Genomic DNA, 18,447 nt, shown 5'->3' with positions numbered 1-18,447 from the left:
GGGTCCCCATTTTCACCGGAACAGGCCATTTAACCATCCAAATGATTTCTAAACGGGTTTATTAAGCTGAAAAAGTTGCCAAGTTCCCCTTTAAAGCATCTGGCTGCTCTATGTGAAAAAACAGGATCTTTCCACAAACTGAAGGATTTCTTTTATAATCTCCTGCTGAGCTCAGGGGGAACTAAATAAACAGGTCTGTGGCTATGAGACTGAGGTCAGGTAACAGTCAAATATCAGATTCCCTGCTTTGTTACCTGAAGTCTTATAGTATAATAGTATAAAGTCTCACCTGGTTGAGTTTGCAGGGCACCTCAGGGTACTCCTCGCGTAGTACCTGGCAGAAGGCCAGAGTGCTGGCAGCTCCTACTGTCAGGAAGCCTGTACCAGGCATCAGCAGCTTCTCGCCTGCTCCTCCTGTGGCACAGAACAATAGAAGGCATAAAACTATACAAACACATCGAGTTGTGGTTGAGGTGACTGTAGACCCAAATCAAGCAAAGCAATCCTCTTTCTTGACTATGAAAAAAACTCATACCTGTTTAGCATTCAGCACTCAACTTTACTATTTTGATTCTGATTAACTTAATTAAGTTAATATTGAAACCATAGGACCCATATGACGGGTACATTTCTCCCACTCCTGACTCAAAAATCCGATTCAGTGCATGAAATAATAATAACAATCCAATACGGTCCTCACATCTAATTAATACAGCTTTAACAAATCATGTTTCCTGCTTACTATTAGTACAAGCCTGAAGTACACTGGCTTGAACTATTGCATTAACCTTTTTCTTTCTGTATGTAGAAAAACCAGCTTTTCCGTTAAGTTCTCTCAGTGTTTCTCATATGCAGACACGCAACTCCTCCACCACGTCACGTACATCTGACGGAGGCTGTGCCATTAGTAGAAATGAATGGCTGTAGGAGTCACCTGTTATGAAGGTGTAGGTGCAGCTGGAGTCGTCCCTCACCAAGGGGAAGAAGGCCTTCCATGACACAAATGTGCTGAAGAGTAGTGTCTCAATTACCTGGAGAGTTGACAGGAGATGAAATAATCAGACAAGAATTTGAATTTCATTCTCGTAACGCAGGAGAAGCAACATTCAGACATGATGTAATAGGGGAGCTCTCCAGAACAGCTTTACCACAACTTCTGCTGAGACTAGTCTTACAACTACTTTTACTGCCACCAGTATCTACCAGTATACCAATTAAAAGCAATCAATTGTATATATCCTTACTTGAATGCAATGAAAACTCAAAATCAGCTGGTTTATGTGTGCGTGCTCACCCAGTGTAGGTCTTTGAGAGTCTGGGTGTGTGGTGGTCCCCCCTGCCACCAACTGAAGCCCAGAGAGGAGACGATGTCCGTCACCTTCCCCACCGCCTTCAGCAGGGCCTGCTTCGCCTGCTCTGCTCCTTCTTCTGACCCTGGAACAGAAAGAAGGATTCAGGTCCAACTGATAATGTCCTTCAGGGGGAGTAAGGTCTTCAGAACAGCATTTTAGACCTATATGTGTGACTGTGGTTAGACTGCTAAAAAGGCTAATACGGATAGTTTTTGCTTGAAGCAGCTTTCTATGAAAGTCGGTCCAGCATTTTGATCCGAACTGACATTTTTTAACAAATATTTGTGGTCCCCTGACTTTCCATTTAGCGGCATCAGCAGGTCAAAGTTTCTATTCATTCAGTGAAATATCTCCATATCTAAAGTGCAAATTGCCATAAAATTCTGTGCCTCTAATAGTTCTGAGACCACTGCCTCCACCCCGCAGTCCTGATGGATGAACTCAAGTACCTCTTCATCAACACCTCCTCATCCATTTTTAGCTTCCTTTTTCAACTATTTATCCATTACTCTTGGCTATTTCAATCTTGGCTATTTCATTTATTTGTTAGGGTAAGGGTTAGCCAGTTATCCATTACTTTTAGCTAACTATCTTGCTAAGTTTTCACACACTTTTTTAATGAACTGAGTACTCCACAATCTTTTCATGTACCCCACTGGAGAAATACCCTTGGTTGGGAATCACTGTCCTAGACCAGGAGTTCCCAAACCTTTTCATGTCAAGGACCCCACAATAGATGCACATTAGACTTTAGACCTTACTTCTTATTGCATACAGCCCCCTCCTGATGAGTCTATATACACACCCCTAAACACCTGCCTAACACCTGCCCTACCCTGCCTCTGACTGGCAAGTGTTCTATGCCTTCGTTGGTTTGGTTAGGTTTTAAAATGTCTCAACAATTATTGGATGGATGGAGTTTGATACAGACAGCCATGCCTTTTGGATAGTCTGCTATCATCTGTTTTGTGTGTATCAAACAAAGATTTAAAAAGTATATTTAGGTAATTATCATAATATCATGAATCACATTATTGTACCCAGGATAATCACATGAAATTGTCATATTGTCCCATGCCCACTCCACCCACAGGAGGGACTGCACTTGTGGTGGGTTCAGACAGATGGATGGATGACAGACTGCTATGTAGATGAATGGAAGGATGTGTAACCCGACTTACCCACATTCCCCACTATAGTGGTGAGGTTATCCTTTGTGGTGGAAGAGACGAATGATCGCAGTCTCTCCAGCCGGCTGCTGTCCCTGGAGATCACTGCGACTTTGAAACCTTCACACACACGTCAGATATATTAATCTATAGTGCAGACAGACAAAAACACAACACAAACACAAGTAGGACTAATTCCTCTCACATGAAAATGAATGATTTATCCTAATCTGTTAATCAAGGTCATCAGGAGGATAAATGTAACAGAGCAGCAGATGGTAACTTTCTGCTCAATTCAAACAGAAAAGCTATAGACATGCATTGTCAATCCAAAGCCAGTGCACTCTCATCACAGCGTCCTCTGCACTCACCGGTCAATGCAGAGTGCAGACAGAGTGCAGTAACCCAAATAACTCTTGAACAGAAACAGCACCAAAACCCAAAGATTCAATGTAATTTCACACTCAACTACCTCCAACCATAAAATATGAATTTATAAGATGATGAGAAGTATAGTGCAGAGTCTGAAACTCGTGCTTACATCAATTCCCCTAAGGAATGGCAGAAAAACAAACAATTGATGGATGTTGATGAATGTTTTCTGACGCATAGAACAGCACAGTGTTGTACGTTTTAGGCCAAATAGCTGGTTATCGGATGAATGAATGGATGAATCATGCACATGGAGATAAGCGCGAAAATGTACGACTTTATGCATGCAGACGCTCCGTTAACATCGGATTGATAACCAGTCATTTAACAATTCAAAAACAGAAAATACTCAGAAAGTACTAAATGGACATAAATTAGTCATACATCTAAATGTCTATTCTGCAGTTTATTTCTATTGAGTTCCACTGCGTAAAACCCGACCCTTGTGCGTAAAACTGTATCCACATTCATCAGAGTTTACAGAAAATATCTTTCCTGCTTTAAAGAATACATTGGCTTCACTTCTTGTCCCCTAGAGGCCCCTGGGAGGCTTACCTTTGTCCAGCAGTGCTTTAACTATCCCAGAGCCCACTGTCCCCGCTCCTCCTAGAGCTAACACAACCCTGTCCGAGTTTGACATGCTGGCTGCAGCTGCACAGGCCTGCTGAAGGATGGAGGATGACACGACTGAGTCCGCTGGAAGTGAAGCTGCTGACTTGTGCAGAGGATCTTGGTCATCCCAGGATGCTTTAAATTAAACTCAGGGGCCACAGTTCCGCCCTTCTACCAGTGTCACCGAAGCCACGCCCGCGGGTCAGTAAAGGGCTCACCGCTGTCTTCACCCCAGCACTGTGTATGTGTGTATGTGTGTATGTGTGTTTTCTCGCAGATTAAAACTGAAAATAACTACAAACTCACGTAGAGGCTGATGGAGTAGGGCGTTTAAAAACATAAAATGCTGCCATCTCGTGGATAATACGTGTTTTTCAATATGCTGGGTATAAACCAACTCAGGCAGCAAATTTGTTATTTTTATCCGCTAATTTCATAACAGCTTGTCTACCTTCGGTCTATTTTCAATATATCAAGCTCTCGGTGTAGTTAAGATCCGAGATATTGACTTTAAAGCCATCTATCCTCCGCATAACTCCGCTTCCCCGGCCCGTCCTGATACTCGTACCGCGCGCACCCCCTCTGAAACTGGGAAAACCCGTGCCACGTGACAATGTTTACGTTATCCCGGACAATCAAGAAGAAGCTACCAGCTGCACGGGGACGGCTGTGTGGCCGGAAATGTTTCACACGATCCATTAATAAACACCTGAACGAGTGGCAGGCACAGGTGAGGTTTGTGTCTTTGGTGTGTCCAACTTTCTGCTGCAGCTACCAGGCACCGAGCTCCAACACCAGTACTTTTCTGTTGCACCATTCATAATTCTAGTAATTTAATATTTCTTTGCGATCTGCAAAAGATTATACCTTCTAAAACCCTAAGTACAGCGTTTTCTAAATCTGTGAGAGTCAATCTTTAAATCGGCGAATGTGGAAAACAACATGAGCCTTCGCATCATCTTCTAAATGTGAACTTTTCTGTGGAAATTTGCTGCTACTTCCTTCCCCACTGTGGTCGGCGGTGGAGAGCAATGTGGCCCAACTCTAGAAGTTAGACTCTCCGTTGGTGGATTGTATATTAACCGAACCGAATTGAACCCACATTTCTGAAAACTTTTGGACAAATTCTTTAGATAGTTAGTTTGAATTAGCTGGCACATATTTGTGCTAATTCTGTCGTGAAGTCCTCGCCATAAAAGAGAAACAGTAACAGGTAGGTAACAGCCTAGCAAAACTAGCTAGCTGTTAGTCACTGGGTGAACGGGTTAAGCTAACGTTAATGCTAACGTCAAACTTAGTTGTTTCTTTGGCTGATGTTGTCAAACATTAACGGCCAGTGTGTGACTAATGTCATGTTATAACGACGCTGGTCAACACATTAGTGTGCTCATCATTACACAAGTATATCACCTTTAACGTTACATTCTTGTTTTCTTCTACTCAGGCCAAGAGATAAGTTTCACTTTCTGTTATAAATATAATCGTTTTTACAGTCGAGTCAAATCACAGCGCAGTGTTTCATATGTGATGCAGCTGAGTAAGTAAAGCTTTATTTATATAGTACTTTTTAAAACACACAGTTACAAAGCGCTTCACAAACAAACCATACATATAAACACGTATGTATGGGTGTGTTTATATTTATTAGATATAATTTTATTATTATTTTTATATATATATATATATATATGCATACGTAAACATCCCTAATAACTAGGGAACATATAAATACACTTATGGAAGATAAAACAAGAGGGAAAGAATATATGCCTATGGTTTTGAGGTGCCACTTGAAACAGTCAACGGATTCAGTGAATCTGAGTGGTTGGGGAAGACTGTTCCACAATGTTGGGGCTAAAACAGCAAAGGCACGGTCACCATGGAGATCTGAAATGTAACTGGGGGCAAGGTCATGAAGTGCCTTATATGTAATCAGTAAGATCTTATAGTTGATTCTGAATTTTACAGGAAGCCAATGAAGGGATGCGAGGACAGGAGTAATGTGGGACTGAGGGCTGGTTCTGAACTTTTTCAGTGTTATAGTTCCCTCAGCTTGTGTAGTACATAGTAGTTTTAGGAAAGCTGTATTGCTCCTATATTTGCTGGAAGGTGGTCTGGATATTTTGTAAATACAAGTCTCTGACTGGATGTGTGGAAGCCCATTTCTGCCAATGTGAGAGGGAAAAAAATTCTGTAATTATAATAAGAGACAAAATATTGACTTAAAACCTTAATACAGTAAAATTAATTATTTGTTTATAACATAAATACAGTTACATTAACATTAATAAAATACAATTTGATATTTTTATATAATATAGTAATCAGTATTTTTTTTTTAACAGTTGAATTCAATATCGTGGATGAGCCAATGTACATGGTATCATTGTCAATTTTCATGCCATGGAGTCCGTGGTATTGATATACCACTGTACATACAGTACATTCATTATCAGGGGAGAACAAGTGCCACAGTTCCATCCTTCATTTCAACGTCCTATTTGTCTCCCTCTCAGCTGAATGAAAGAGATGAGCACCTCCATGCAGATTGACGCAGATCTAGTGACCGCCTACGATCACAGTTTGGAGCAGCAAATTGTGGGACGAGGTTCCAATCTGGTGTGTACAGATGAGGAGCTGTGGAAGCAGGTGGAGGTGCTGTTGAGGGACGGGGATGCTCAGGAGACACACTGCCTGGGTCTGGATCCACTGAAGGTGATGGAGGAGTCGCTCAAAGCTGCAGCGGCAGCAGCCAACGCTGGGCGGGTCAAAGCCAGAGGAGGGCTTCGAGGCCTGGCCAAAGCTTTCGAGGTCGTGGAGCAAGCTGCCTTGAACCTCTACCTGGGTCCCTGGCGGGAGGAGTACAAAGTTGTCAAGGTTGGCTAAAAAAGCTGGAATAATGTCTTGCATCAAATTTCTGATTGAAATATGATATTGGTGAAAACCTGATATATTTCCCCATTATTGATTTGTTTGTTTTCATCCTCTTCTCTCTTGTGTCCCAGATGTACTCCGGTATGTTCACCCACTACATCAAACCGGTGCTGTCGATGCCACAGATTGAGAAACTATTCGGCCTGCTGGGGTACCAGCCCAGCTCACCTCGGCGTGAGCAGCTCCGTCTCCAGTCGCCCAGAGTCAGTCCAGCCTGCCTGGACGACCTCCTCCGCTTGTCATGTGCCTTCTTCCTGGCCCGCTGCGAGTGTCACCTCCTACTGACAGCTTTGGGGAAGCACGCTGGTGAGGTGCAGTGGGAGCTGAGTGTGGTGAGGGAGAGGCAGAGAGGAAACAGCCTACAGGTATGTCTACCAATCATTCGACCATGGGTGAGGTCTGTCATTTAAAATGCAGAATCCGTCACGTCTTTTGTGGAGAGGGGATGCTTTCCTCTTCTGCAGCCACCTTAGATAATTAAGGGGAAATTTGAGGGGAAAACTGGGTTTGAAGAGGTTAAAGCCCCACTCAGACAGCATGTATTTCTTTAGGAGAGATTGGGTCAGTCATCCCATTCATGTCCTATCCTGTCAATGATTGTTATTCACTTATTTCACATTTACCGTTGGAGATACCAGAACATACAAAAAAATATATACCTACATGCCTAAACTAATAATATTTAAATAATGTTGGTGAAACTGGTGATTGGACAAAATTGTGAGGTTGTGCAGAATTCACAGGGATTGGTGGAAATTGTTCCTGGAGGGACAGCCTATTGCCACTGGGTATTGTTTGAAATACTCTGACACTTATTGTCATCTTTCAGTACTTGACAGTTTTCGATCCTCACTGCTATGGACACATACCACTCAGTCATCACCGAAGCATCAACTTGATCTAACCCTTGTGAACTGTAAATAAATGTAAACTGTTGAGGATTTATTGTCCGTGTATCTCCACAGGTTGCTCTGGAGAACACCAAGAAGACGCTGGAGGTCAACCAGCCTCTGATGGAGCCGTTTGATGAAGTAGATCTGTACACAGATGAGCAGGTTAATGGGGTGCCAAGGGAGGCGGTTGTCAATGATGAGAGTCCCCGCTCTTTAACCTGGGTGACTCAAAGCGGTGCATCACCCCCTGTCAAATCACATGGCAACGGAGTTTCTTCATTGTCCTCCTCCCTGCCTGCCAGAGAGGACGTCTGCATCTCTACACTCAACTGCCAGCTGACCAAGACTTCCCCACTGGATTCAGACACTACCAGAAGCTCCTCCGCCAGCACCAAGCAACGCAAACGTCCCAGTGAAGACTTGATGTTTGACAGAGCGGACTCACTGTCACGCAGTCTGCAGGTAGACGCAGTAGGGTGTTGGAGGAGCAAAGATGAAGCAGACTACTCTTGCAGTTGTCTCCAATCTCCTAATGTTAGTCTTAAACTCTGTCTTCAATGCAACACTGTGCACGATATCACCTGTGCCTTCCATGAGTGTTACTCCGCAGAGAACCACCATGTGGTATCTCCTGACAGTACGAGAGAAGAGATGGAAGAACTGAGAGCAGCGTCGCCGCAGGGTGGAAGCCTCAGAGTAAGTGGTATGAGTGCGTCGCCAACTCTCAGCAGCAGCAGTGCAGCAATGTCCTCCTTAGTTCTGTGTGATGACCCTGAATCACTACTTCCATCTCGTCATCCATACGCCTACCACGTCTGCTGCGTCCTCAACCCGCCGGACCCTCAGGTTCTTTGTCTCAGCTGCGGCGTCTTCCACTCTGGTTCCTGCAAAGAGATAGACTTCTGCCAAGGTCACCACAAGATCAAGCAACTGGGAGTGTGCCCCTGTGGGAGGGCGAGTTCCAAAAAGCCTCTGGTTCTGTGCCGATATTGTGGACGTGAGTTTTGTAGGGAATGTTGGTATAGAAGTCCTGTTGAATGCATCTGTGGCCAAACGTTTGACCAGTCATCCTCTGTGTGATTTGTATCGGAATAGAATTGCACTAATGAGGCACAACTAGCAAAATCACAGTAGTGCCTTAAATCTGCGTACTGGAGACGAAAATCCAAGTACACTAAATCAGAAAGTCAAATGTTGCCTTGACACAGTACTGAAATGCAGTATTAAGTGTGCTTTGATTTTTCTATTTTGGTCCTCTTTCTGAGACTGTCATTACTCTGCATTCTTCTAAGTGGCCATATTTACTGTTGTCAACCTTGCTGAAATATTGTGTATAGTTGAGACTTGGTTTGTGTTCTAAGTGTAATTTACTGTGAAGCACAAGGACGTTTGTTTTCATCTGTATTTGTTGCCTGCGCACAGACTGCAGTAAAAAAGGGTCAATATGCCACCTGTCTGTGTTAAATGTGCTTTATAATTCAAGAGCAAGTTACTTTCAAAAGGCACTGCAATCAGCAATCACAATCAAAATATTATTGAATCATAATCAGTGAATATGCTGACTTTTTTGACAATTTATTGATTAAGCGCTTGTTTGATAAAATGTCAGAATAGGCTAATTTGATGTGTTTAGATTACTTGTTTTTTCCAACCAACAGTCTGAAAGAGTTATTCAGTGCAATAAAGGACTTTGGCACCTGGAAAAATACCTTAAAGCTCCAGTGTGTAGGATTTAGTGACACCTAGTGGTGTAGTTGCAAATTGCAAGTCACTCATTTCACCCTCCCCTTCCAAGCTTTAAGTTTGTCCCTTCTGGGCTACTGTAGAAACATTGCTCTTATTTTCAAGTGGTTATACACTAAACGTTAAACACATACCTATGAATATTATATTCCATTTCTGCCAATGGATCCTCCTAAATGTTACACACTGGAGCTTTAAATGACTAATTGTTTCAACCAAGTATTATTATGTTTCAGTTGACACAAGAAAACAGTGCTTTTAAACACAATGGGTAGGGAGTGGCAATGTAATGTGTGTTTATGATGACCTGTATGTCAAAATGTTACCTTTTCAGAAAATAAATGTCTTTTTAAGCTTGCTTACAGAACAGTAGTGGGTTCATTTAATCGGTATAAATCCTGATTACAGTCAAATTTGGAGGTGCATGCTTTTCATTGGATGGATTCAAATTGAATATTCAGCCCGTAGCTTAACTGTCCATCATTTAGTATTAGACATTTAGTCTTTTGAAAATTATCTTGTTGAGAAAACTGCATAAGAATGACATAACATTTTATGATCAACATTTTAATGACACAAACAAATACTGGCCATGGATATGTGAAAGACTGACGCGCACAAACATGAACCTGTGTGCAGGTACCATTTTCTTAAAGCTGTTCAATTCGCATCTGTTTTTTCTGGGTCATGCCCGCTCATGTCCCAAACATGTCTGGAGCCCAAACTTGATAAAGTTCATGTACATTCATCCTTTTTTCCATTCTTGTGTAAGTCCTTTAGAATGACCAGCATTTACTGAATTGTGTTAAGAGTTGAACAAAAGTGAGTCACTGAGGAAAATGGTTAACACTTTGCTCCCCAAGCATTTTGCACTAATTTGCTATTCAGTTGCGTTTTCATTTCGATGGTGCCAGATAAGGGTCACACATTTATGACTCATTTTATCATGAACCTATCAGCCACTGTATTCATTATACATAGACCTGAGGAGCACATTTATGACCACTGCTTTTAAGGTTTCCACCTTGCAGCTTCATCCTGATACTGATCTCTTCTCTCCAGAAACCAAAATGTATCACTTCTGCAAGCCAGATTTTTCACATGAAAATAAAGCGTCTACTCGAAAGAGCAAACGTAAAACGCTTTCATCTGTACAGTGTAGATCAGAGATCATTAATGCAGTCTTACAGTTTCTTCTGTAAATGTTTGTGGTCTGTCCTGAGGATCTTCTATTCATTGTATGCCTGCCAGTTGATGTTGATGAAGGTCTTGCTGTCCATGCGGTCGATGTAGAGGACCCCATCCAGGTGGTCCATCTCGTGCTGGAGGATGCGAGCTGGCCAGCCACTGGCCTGCCACGCAACAGCTTCACCCTTCTCATTAAGACCTGCAGGGTGAACATGCAGAAATTAAGAAATGAGAAAAAGTTACAGAAATACATTAGAAATGGACCCTTCCCAAGTCCCGCCCCGTTTGCTCTGTGCTCCAATAACAGTTGAGAAAGCCCGAGTCAGAACCTCTGCCAACTTCCTTTCCTTGTACTTGTACTGCTGTATGTTTTGGGTGTTTGTGTGTTTAGTGTGTTTTAGTCTCAGCAAATGAGATTTGGCACAACATCTGAAAGGCACTGTTTTATAGGAAAAACAGGATTAAGCTATAAATATGCGCACCAGACACTTCCACAGACAGGTAGCGTGGAACTGTGGCAGAGAAGCCTGAGAGGCTCTCACAGGCCTCCTGAAAGAGCACGGTTCGTCCATCCATGACCCTCAGCTGGGGGTTGACAAAGACCCTCAGAGGCTGGACGGAAATACCGCGGACCTCCCTTGCTGCGGGCGAACAGTCTTCCAACATCTTCTCGGGATATTCCAAGGCCAGGATGCGGAGCGGCACGCCAATCTGAGGCGCGCTCAGTCCCACACACTCAAATTTCCGCATCACTTTGACCATAGTGTTGATGACCTGTTGGACCTCAGGGCCCGTTACAGCTGCAGGGTCAACAGCTGCTGCATGTGAACGCAGCATTGGGTCCCCTACTTGGCACACGTGACAGTACGGAGGACTGGGAGGGGGTTTGATCTTGTGCTTCAAGTATTGAAGATAGGAGCGCACTTTGACGTTGCTGGAGTAAGAGTGGCTGCAGGTTACAGGCGAGTGGGGTGAGATTCGCCGAAGACAAGCTGAAGTTATTAAACCCAAGGCCCCGGCTGTGCAGCGGGGGGGTGTTAATGCACAAAGTCTGAACCCCCTCCTGGAGAACTGGAGCAGAGACGCACATGATTTTGTGTTCATGGTGGAGCTGCAGTGAGCTGATGTGTCACACGTCAGGGTGGGTGATGTACAGTGCTGCAGGAAAATCATACAAAAGGACATTTAGTCAAAGTAAGTTCTTAACTGTTGCCACATTTTAAGATTTGATAAATCCCTGCTTTGATGGCAATGAGACATTTTCATTCAGGTCCAATCTCTCAATACACTATATGTCCAAAAGTATGTGGACAGACAACAATAAACCTGCATGTGAATGGAGAACATGTCATTCCAAAACCATGGGCTTTCATTTGCTGCTTTAACTTCCTCCACTCCTGTGCTTTCAGGCTGTCCACCTGATTTTGGACCCTGGCTGCAAAGATCTGCCCCGACTCAGCATTACTGAGGTCCAGTATGGATGCGGATAAGGCCTGACTCACTGTCAGTGTTTCACTTCATCCCAGCGGTGTTGGATATGGTTGAGGCCAGGGCTCTGTGTGGGCCTGGCTTTATGCACGTGTGGCATGGCCCAAACAGGAAGTATACAGACAGGGTCACACTATTGGCCATTTAGTGTAGTAGAGCCTTTCCAGTAAGCCACCATGCTCAACAGCAGCAGCCTGACTCCGTTTGAGCTGAATGGAACTGGACTTTAATCAGTGTCATTGCTAACAACTGTGAAAATGTCTATTTGAATGCAATCACAGCATACTGCAAATGACTGATGGCATGAGCTCTTGCTTTTGGAGAAAAATGTCTACTACCACCACTGGGAGGCGCCATTGTTGAAACATTTCTAATGGAGACTCCATAGGAACATTTTAGTTATTTTTTTAAATCATATATAAATATATATCTTTGCCGAATAACAAAATACATGTAGTTACTCTGGCGCAGCGCAGAAAGCCTAGCTTATTAACAGTCAAACACCACCCACGGGGGAGGCAGGTGCTATGAAACATGCGCTCCCATTCAAAAGCTACCACAAGCAACAAAGCTAAGTCGTAAGCATGTTAGTGTAGTTATATTTAAAATACGCTACTTATGCTACCAACTAAGCCTAGTATTAACATTTAAAGACACCGAGTATCTCCGTTACCTCACACTAATGTGTACACGTCCACGCTAACTCAAAAGGACCACATACTCAGGACAGAAGGTGACAACAGGGTAAGAGACTCTGTCAAAGTAGTTCCGGGTCAACAACATCGTGCGTCACATTCACACTCACTTCACAATAAAAGTCTACGTGCTTTTGCCTGTGGTTATATATCACAATTCATTGAAAAACCTTTATTTTGACAACGACCAGGGAGCTTGTATAGGAAGTAGTTTGAAACGTTTTCAAATCGAAACAAAACAGTGCCAGAACTGAGGGGTGTTAGGGTTACACTTCCTCAACTTGCCTCTACATGTCCAGCCGAGTGGGTGATCCACATCCCATTCATGAATGAGTTTAAAAGCTCAGCGGGTGATCCCCGGTACTCTGTCCTTTCACAAGCCCTGCGGAGCTGAAGTATCACCGAGCCCTGATGGAAGGAGCACAGCAGTCTGTCCATAAATGTTTACAGAGCTTCCCAAAGTTCCCGCTGTGGATCATAGAGCACGTCTGGGCTCACAAGATGATGGATATACAGCAAGGTTGGTTTTTAGGGATTTCTAATCTATGTTACCTTATATTTTAAATATTGTACTTTGTTCTCCACTACATGTATTGAACAGTGATTCCTGCTGGTTGTTTTACTTCACTCATTAATAATTTACATGTAAATAATGTGATCAGTTTATAAATTATGATGCACTGTTACATTAAACTACTCAACATTATATAACTCAGTTAAAATTAGCTCCATTAGCTTCATTAGCATTGAAATGTTGCCTACATGTTAATTCACGAGTGATCCAATAATATGAAATATACTGTTATATAACACTCTGAAAAAATAGTGTACTTATAAGTACTTTGAATTCTGATACTTAAAGAGACTGCTATACTTTTACTTAAAGGTACTACAATGAGTTTTTTACTGGTTATGAAACAGTCTCAGTTTGAAACTGAAGCCTCTATATGACCTACAGAAACAAACAAGACCATCAGCAAGAAGATTGGCTGTTTATTTGTAGTTAGTTTTAATGCCTACTACTGCCAGAATCAACACAAAAGTTCCCTGCAGGGGCTTGAAGTAAAACTGTGCATACATGACTTTTACTTATAACGCAGTATCAGGGTTTAGAGTAGGGCTGCACAATAAATCGAAACATTCACAGAATCAGTATGCAGATTGCAAGAGCTGCACTGTTTTAATAAAGGTAAAATGTGTGTCAAACAGCATTATAATGAGGCTTTGTAGGGCTGCAGAGATGGCCCGGCCGACAAATGTTGTTGTTCTCCAGATTTAAGAAAACATGTTTTCCCCAAAAGTATGATTTTTGTTCATTTATTTATTTTTTTTAGTAAAAAATAAATACAATGATTGTGAATCTGTCAAAAAATAAGAATATGTTATTTTAACCACATTGTGCAGCCCTTGTTTGGAGGTTTACTTTAAAGATGAGATCTGATACAATTACTAATTACTTTTTTTATTTTTTTATTAATTTAGTCAGTAACCTAATCCAAGTATCACAATATTAAAGTAATGTAACTTGATTACTTTCTGTTACTTTTGGATTACCACAACACCAAATATGTAAATAAGAACAAGAAAAAGAAAAGGGATGCCAGTAAGAAGTACTGATGCAAGTAAATCCACCCAAATGTATTGGGTTCTGTCTTGGACCATGTTACACCCTTCCACAAAGTTTCATGAAATATGGGACAGTAGTTTTTCCATAATCCTGCTGACAAAGAAATATACAGCACTGAAAACATAACCCCCGTGGCGGTATATAATTAAAAACATTTTGGAGCAGTCACTGTAAAACATAGTAGATCACTCTCTTAAAATAAATGATAAAAATCTGCCTTGTTCTTCACAGCTGTGGACTCTTCTTCCTGGCCAGAAGTGGACTCCCAGCCTCTGAGCCTTGAAGATTCATGGAGGCTGCGTGTTGCCTCTGCTAAGGTATATTCCATCATGAGGAGCAGGGACATGCAGCACTTTGAGAGAGTGATGGGCTTTTTGGAAGCCACTTACAGACTTTTACCCGGACTGGTGGCTCCCATCAAACACATGAAGATCATTTTTGGCCTCAAGACCTTGGTATGGACATGAATTGGACAGAATTCATTTATTCTGCAAGCATATAAAATCTGTGTTAATTGCATGCTCCAGCTGCAGTTGATCCATGGCTGTATTTTTGAAGTTTATTTATATTCTATCTATTGATATCTTGGGAATCTCTCTCTCCTCCCAGGTCATTATGTGGATGCTCCAGGAGGGCCGAGGAATGGTTGATACTGTGTTTAAAATAAACCAGTTCTTCCCAAGTAAACTACCTCAATACCAACATCAGTGTGTAAGTGTCCAACTTGCGTGTCTAACGCTCTGCCTACTCTTAAACATGCCTTTTCTCAGTGGATTTTAGTTTTGTCGTAATAATTCAACCCTTCAGTTCTTCTAGCTCCCTCCCTTTCAGCAAATTTAAGAAATACATTAGAGACCTGTGAAAGGGGCGTCGCCTCGACACCGACCGGAGTTACTGACAGACTGACCTCAGCAGTGTAGCAGGAACAGCGAGCTGTTAATCAGAGCTAATGGCAGCTGTCAGACTCTCTGTGTCCGCACTGGAAACACAATGAGTCCACTGAAGCTTTTACAGTCACTAGAAGCACATTCACAGCTGTTTGTAAAAGTTTCTGTGGGGTACCTGGGTTGGACCTAAGATAACAGCTCAGAGAGACTAACTCTCCGGTATGCCTGTGTGTCTATGGGGAGACAGTCAGTGTGGGATCAAGGTAAAGATTGCAGTCCGGTGCTTCTACAGTGTCTAAGACACAAGTCTAAACCACTTCTCCAAAATAGACAAATGCTAAGTAGAGTGTTAGTAAAAACTAGCATAAACTCCTGCGAATAAGGCATTCACAGACTCCCACTCAAAGTGGGGAGGAGGGCTGCCCTCCTCTCATTAGAGGGTGTTGACATTGTTTTTATATATATTTTATGTATAAATGTATATAAAAGTAGTCCCAAACAGTTGACTCTCAATAACTTAATGTCAATAATTGGTAATAATGTCACCAACATTGACATGTTTCATCTCAGTACAGTCCTATAATTCAGTTTAGAAACTCAAAGAATGCATTTTAGGGTGGAGTACCTCTTTAATGTTTGAAATTACAGTGTAGAGTCCATGCAATTAAAACCAACCACTTATTTGAATAGAATGAAGTTTAGATGAAAGAAATCAAAATTCCTGCCTGGATATTGTTATTTATTAAGCTATTATCTTAGTTCAAATCATTTAGAACCTGGTGTGACCAATGAAAAGCTACATTTTCACTAATTAGCTTTTTATAGAAAAAATAAGCATTTACAACATTGTTCAGTTAAGAATGGGAACAATCTGCCAAGCTGCTCTATGCAAATCTTACCCATTCTTTACCAATGTTATGTGTCCTTTTGTCTTGCACAGAGCCACCATGAAATGCTCCTAATGAGGAAGAACCATCTGGACTTCAAGGCTCTGGCACAAGCACTTGCTATGGACAAGGACAAACGTGAAGATTATATTATGGTTAGTTTACTTCACGCACTGTCTTTTAACAGTGAGAATAACTGCCAGAATAGGACAAAGGATGCAAGATAGGATACAAGTTTAAAGTGACTTTTGTTCATGTCAAGTTTGTCAGTATAACATGTTCACGTGGACTTTTCCTTGACTCTTCAGGGCCCTGACAATTAAACAATCGCCTGGTGTCAGTGTGTTGAATAAGTAAGCACATAGCACGGTTTTATCTCCTAGCCCCTAACTGTTAGTCCTTTTCTATCCAGCAGGGCGCACTACAGATCAACATTTAGAAATAACTCCATATGAATACAAGTCTAGAGATGTCCATGTAGTCAGAATAATTGTTGTAATGAAATTTAAAAGTAGTAAATGATTCATATTGTTGTTTCTTCTTGTAACTATGCAGATCTAATGAACTCTAAACTTTGCGGGGAAACATGACTATTTAGAGTAGAGCCAGACCGATATCGATGCAGGTTTTAGAGTGAAAGAATTCAAAGATTACCAATATGGCGGTTGATATAGTGAGTTTTTGGGCTGGAATGTAAATAGACCTTTTGTATGTGGCTTGTTAACAGATTTTCCACCATTATAAGCATGCAAATGTAGTGCTTTCTTAAACTAATAACTTGATAAACATGTAAATAGTTTAACATTTGATATACATTGGGCCTCATGCAGCAACATTATTTTCTGTTAAGAGAAAATATAAGAGAACTCAACTCCAGATGCACCAAACATTCTTAACCATCCAAATCTGCTCTTACCCAGGTGAGCTCAATCATGAATCCCACTTGATCTTAAATAGAGCCGTGTGGCTGATTGTTTAACATGGGTAACACCCCCTAAACACTTTATAAGGGCAGGTTATAATCTAATCTTAATATGATATTTATGCATGTTTTATGTTCCTCAAATTTAAAACCTGTTTCTTTGCATTGGAAAAACAATTTGTGGACTGTGAAAACCAGATGTTTTAGTAGACATTGCTGGGAGCTGCTTCTTCTCTCACTATGTGAAGCTCGCCACATTCTTGGAAAATGCAGCACACTCTGCTGGATGAACTTTGCAGTGACACCAATATATTACCACAAGCATTTTTTTCTGCATCATATACTAGGGAAAAAGCAGTTTTCATATTGCCGCAACTGATATCAATAATATCGGCCAACCGATATATCAGTTGTGCTATTAGTTCTAATTGTTCTAATTGTTGATCTAACTGTTCCGAGAATTCTCTGGTACTCCAGTATTAAAGTTCACTGGGCAAAACAGTAAACAGACAAATGGAGAGGAACATTGTCGACAAAAATAGAAACCCACACTGTTTATCTGTGCACTAAATTGAATAAGCTTTGTTTACACAAAATCCTCCCAGGTTATATTTCTTAATGACACTGAATCTTGAAACCTTTACATTCTAGCTTTTGCAATGTATAATTAAACCCACAGTATGTGTCTAAGCTGTATGCAGATTAGAGCCAGACCAATACATATACCAGCCGATATTGACTTATTGCAGACACATATATATTAAATGTTTAATATTATAATATATTGGCGTCACTGCAAAGTTTATCCTGCAGTGAGCTGTGATTTACAATACTGTGGCAATCAGCACAGAGTAAGGGAGAAGAAGCAGCTCTCAGTAATGTCAACTAGAACATATACATTAAATGTTAAATTATTTAACATGTTAAAGAATATTTAAGTTAAATATTTTTTAATAAAGTTATTTGTTTAAGAAAGCAGCCTTCTGAGTACATTTGCAGAGTCATATCAGTGCAAAATTCCACACCAAAATTGGTATTGGCCTCAAGAAATCAGTCAGGCTCTAATGCAAATTCTGAAAGTCTGATTCAGGGTTGTTTCCAGGTACCATGCTAAGTGCTTGCTGTCTTTCAGAATGAGATGGAGGAGCGGTATGGTAAACATTATGCCCAGAAAGTAGAAGACCGGCTGCTGCACTATCTACACGAGTTGGAGACTGTGTTACCAGGAGATACCTATATTGATAAGGTGTGTGTTTTATGGTAGTGCGCACTTTAATCTGTGCTTGCAGTTTGGTGTCCGCTTTTGAAAGAGGTGCCCAAAACATTCATTTAAGAGAAGAGACATGCAATTTAAAAGCGGTATTGATTATGATGGTGGGACTTATAAACACATTAACAGTGTAAAACTTTGCAATAGGGGTGTAAGAAAATATAAAAAGAATTGCAATTTTGTTTTGTGATATTATATATCGATTCTCAAAAACACTGCATTGATAAGCAGTGTTAAGGGCTAAACTGAGGGCTGTGATGTTAGATGTTACAGGGACTGTGATAAATACAAATGCAGATCCCACTGTTCTGATTGCAAAAAAAGTAATCAGATTTTATGCATATGGTG

General features: G+C 41.4%; 4 protein-coding genes across 6 annotated transcripts in view; 2 read left to right on the top strand and 2 right to left on the bottom strand.

The window, feature by feature from the left end:
* Positions 1-247: 247 nt before the first annotated feature.
* On the bottom strand, positions 248-4,400 carry si:dkey-238o13.4 (uncharacterized protein LOC560780 homolog). Its single transcript, XM_035664731.1, has 5 exons — positions 3,509-4,400; positions 2,534-2,641; positions 1,295-1,434; positions 935-1,031; positions 248-414 (listed from the first exon to the last, which is right to left on the bottom strand). The coding sequence occupies exons 1-5, from the start codon at positions 3,591-3,593 to the stop codon at positions 263-265; spliced, it is 582 nt and encodes a 193-aa protein (XP_035520624.1). The 5' UTR covers positions 3,594-4,400; the 3' UTR covers positions 248-262.
* Positions 4,176-9,493, top strand: spata2l (spermatogenesis associated 2-like). Of its 3 annotated transcripts, none has more exons than XM_035664727.1 (4): positions 4,176-4,295; positions 6,082-6,442; positions 6,571-6,864; positions 7,465-9,493. In XM_035664727.1, exons 2-4 carry the CDS (start codon positions 6,086-6,088, stop codon positions 8,470-8,472), a joined length of 1,659 nt encoding a protein of 552 aa, XP_035520620.1. In that variant the 5' UTR covers positions 4,176-4,295; positions 6,082-6,085; the 3' UTR covers positions 8,473-9,493. The 3 variants fall into 3 exon arrangements, with proteins under 3 accessions (XP_035520620.1, XP_035520621.1, XP_035520622.1); XM_035664728.1 differs by having other exon boundaries at positions 4,195-4,300; XM_035664729.1 differs by lacking the exon at positions 4,176-4,295 and adding an exon at positions 4,581-4,778.
* Positions 9,494-9,587: 94 nt separating this feature from the next.
* On the bottom strand, positions 9,588-12,611 carry pdf (peptide deformylase, mitochondrial). The gene is made up of 3 exons (XM_035664730.1): positions 12,485-12,611; positions 10,806-11,481; positions 9,588-10,522 (listed from the first exon to the last, which is right to left on the bottom strand). The coding sequence occupies exons 2-3, from the start codon at positions 11,425-11,427 to the stop codon at positions 10,365-10,367; spliced, it is 780 nt and encodes a 259-aa protein (XP_035520623.1). The 5' UTR covers positions 11,428-11,481; positions 12,485-12,611; the 3' UTR covers positions 9,588-10,364.
* A 123-nt stretch (positions 12,612-12,734) lies between these two features.
* The window catches only part of LOC118329916, a 9,493-nt gene continuing 3,780 nt past the window's right edge, over positions 12,735-18,447 (top strand). The window contains exons 1-5 of the mRNA XM_035664264.1: positions 12,735-13,026; positions 14,365-14,588; positions 14,743-14,844; positions 15,961-16,062; positions 17,962-18,075. Coding sequence (XP_035520157.1) covers positions 12,918-13,026; positions 14,365-14,588; positions 14,743-14,844; positions 15,961-16,062; positions 17,962-18,075 — 651 coding nt within the window. The 5' untranslated portion in view covers positions 12,735-12,917. The remainder of the gene's footprint in view (positions 13,027-14,364; positions 14,589-14,742; positions 14,845-15,960; positions 16,063-17,961; positions 18,076-18,447) is intronic.

This window comes from Morone saxatilis, unplaced genomic scaffold, assembly GCF_004916995.1.
Source record: "Morone saxatilis isolate NCDOM2014 unplaced genomic scaffold, NCSU_SB_2.0 Contig2, whole genome shotgun sequence".
Lineage (NCBI taxonomy): Eukaryota > Metazoa > Chordata > Actinopteri > Moronidae > Morone > Morone saxatilis.
Note: the sequence above shows the minus strand (reverse complement) of the source record. Positions and strands in the feature narration are given on the sequence as shown.

What these genes read in the sequence shown, in the direction of transcription:
- si:dkey-238o13.4 (XM_035664731.1), bottom strand. Translation starts at nt 3,593, where the DNA reads ATGTCAAACTCGGACAGGGTTGTGTTAGCTCTAGGAGGAGCGGGGACA. An exon ending in TAAAGCACTGCTGGACAAAG is followed by an intron (nt 2,642 to 3,508) that starts GTAAGCCTCCCA and finishes GTGTGTGTGAAG; the next exon opens with GTTTCAAAGTCGCAGTGATC. An exon ending in CACCTACACCTTCATAACAG is followed by an intron (nt 415 to 934) that starts GTGACTCCTACA and finishes TCTGTGCCACAG; the next exon opens with GAGGAGCAGGCGAGAAGCTG.
- spata2l (XM_035664727.1), top strand. Translation starts at nt 6,086, where the DNA reads ATGAAAGAGATGAGCACCTCCATGCAGATTGACGCAGATCTAGTGACC. An exon ending in AGGAGTACAAAGTTGTCAAG is followed by an intron (nt 6,443 to 6,570) that starts GTTGGCTAAAAA and finishes CTTGTGTCCCAG; the next exon opens with ATGTACTCCGGTATGTTCAC. An exon ending in AGAGAGGAAACAGCCTACAG is followed by an intron (nt 6,865 to 7,464) that starts GTATGTCTACCA and finishes GTATCTCCACAG; the next exon opens with GTTGCTCTGGAGAACACCAA.
- pdf (XM_035664730.1), bottom strand. Translation starts at nt 11,427, where the DNA reads ATGAACACAAAATCATGTGCGTCTCTGCTCCAGTTCTCCAGGAGGGGG. An exon ending in CCTGTCTGTGGAAGTGTCTG is followed by an intron (nt 10,523 to 10,805) that starts GTGCGCATATTT and finishes TTCACCCTGCAG; the next exon opens with GTCTTAATGAGAAGGGTGAA.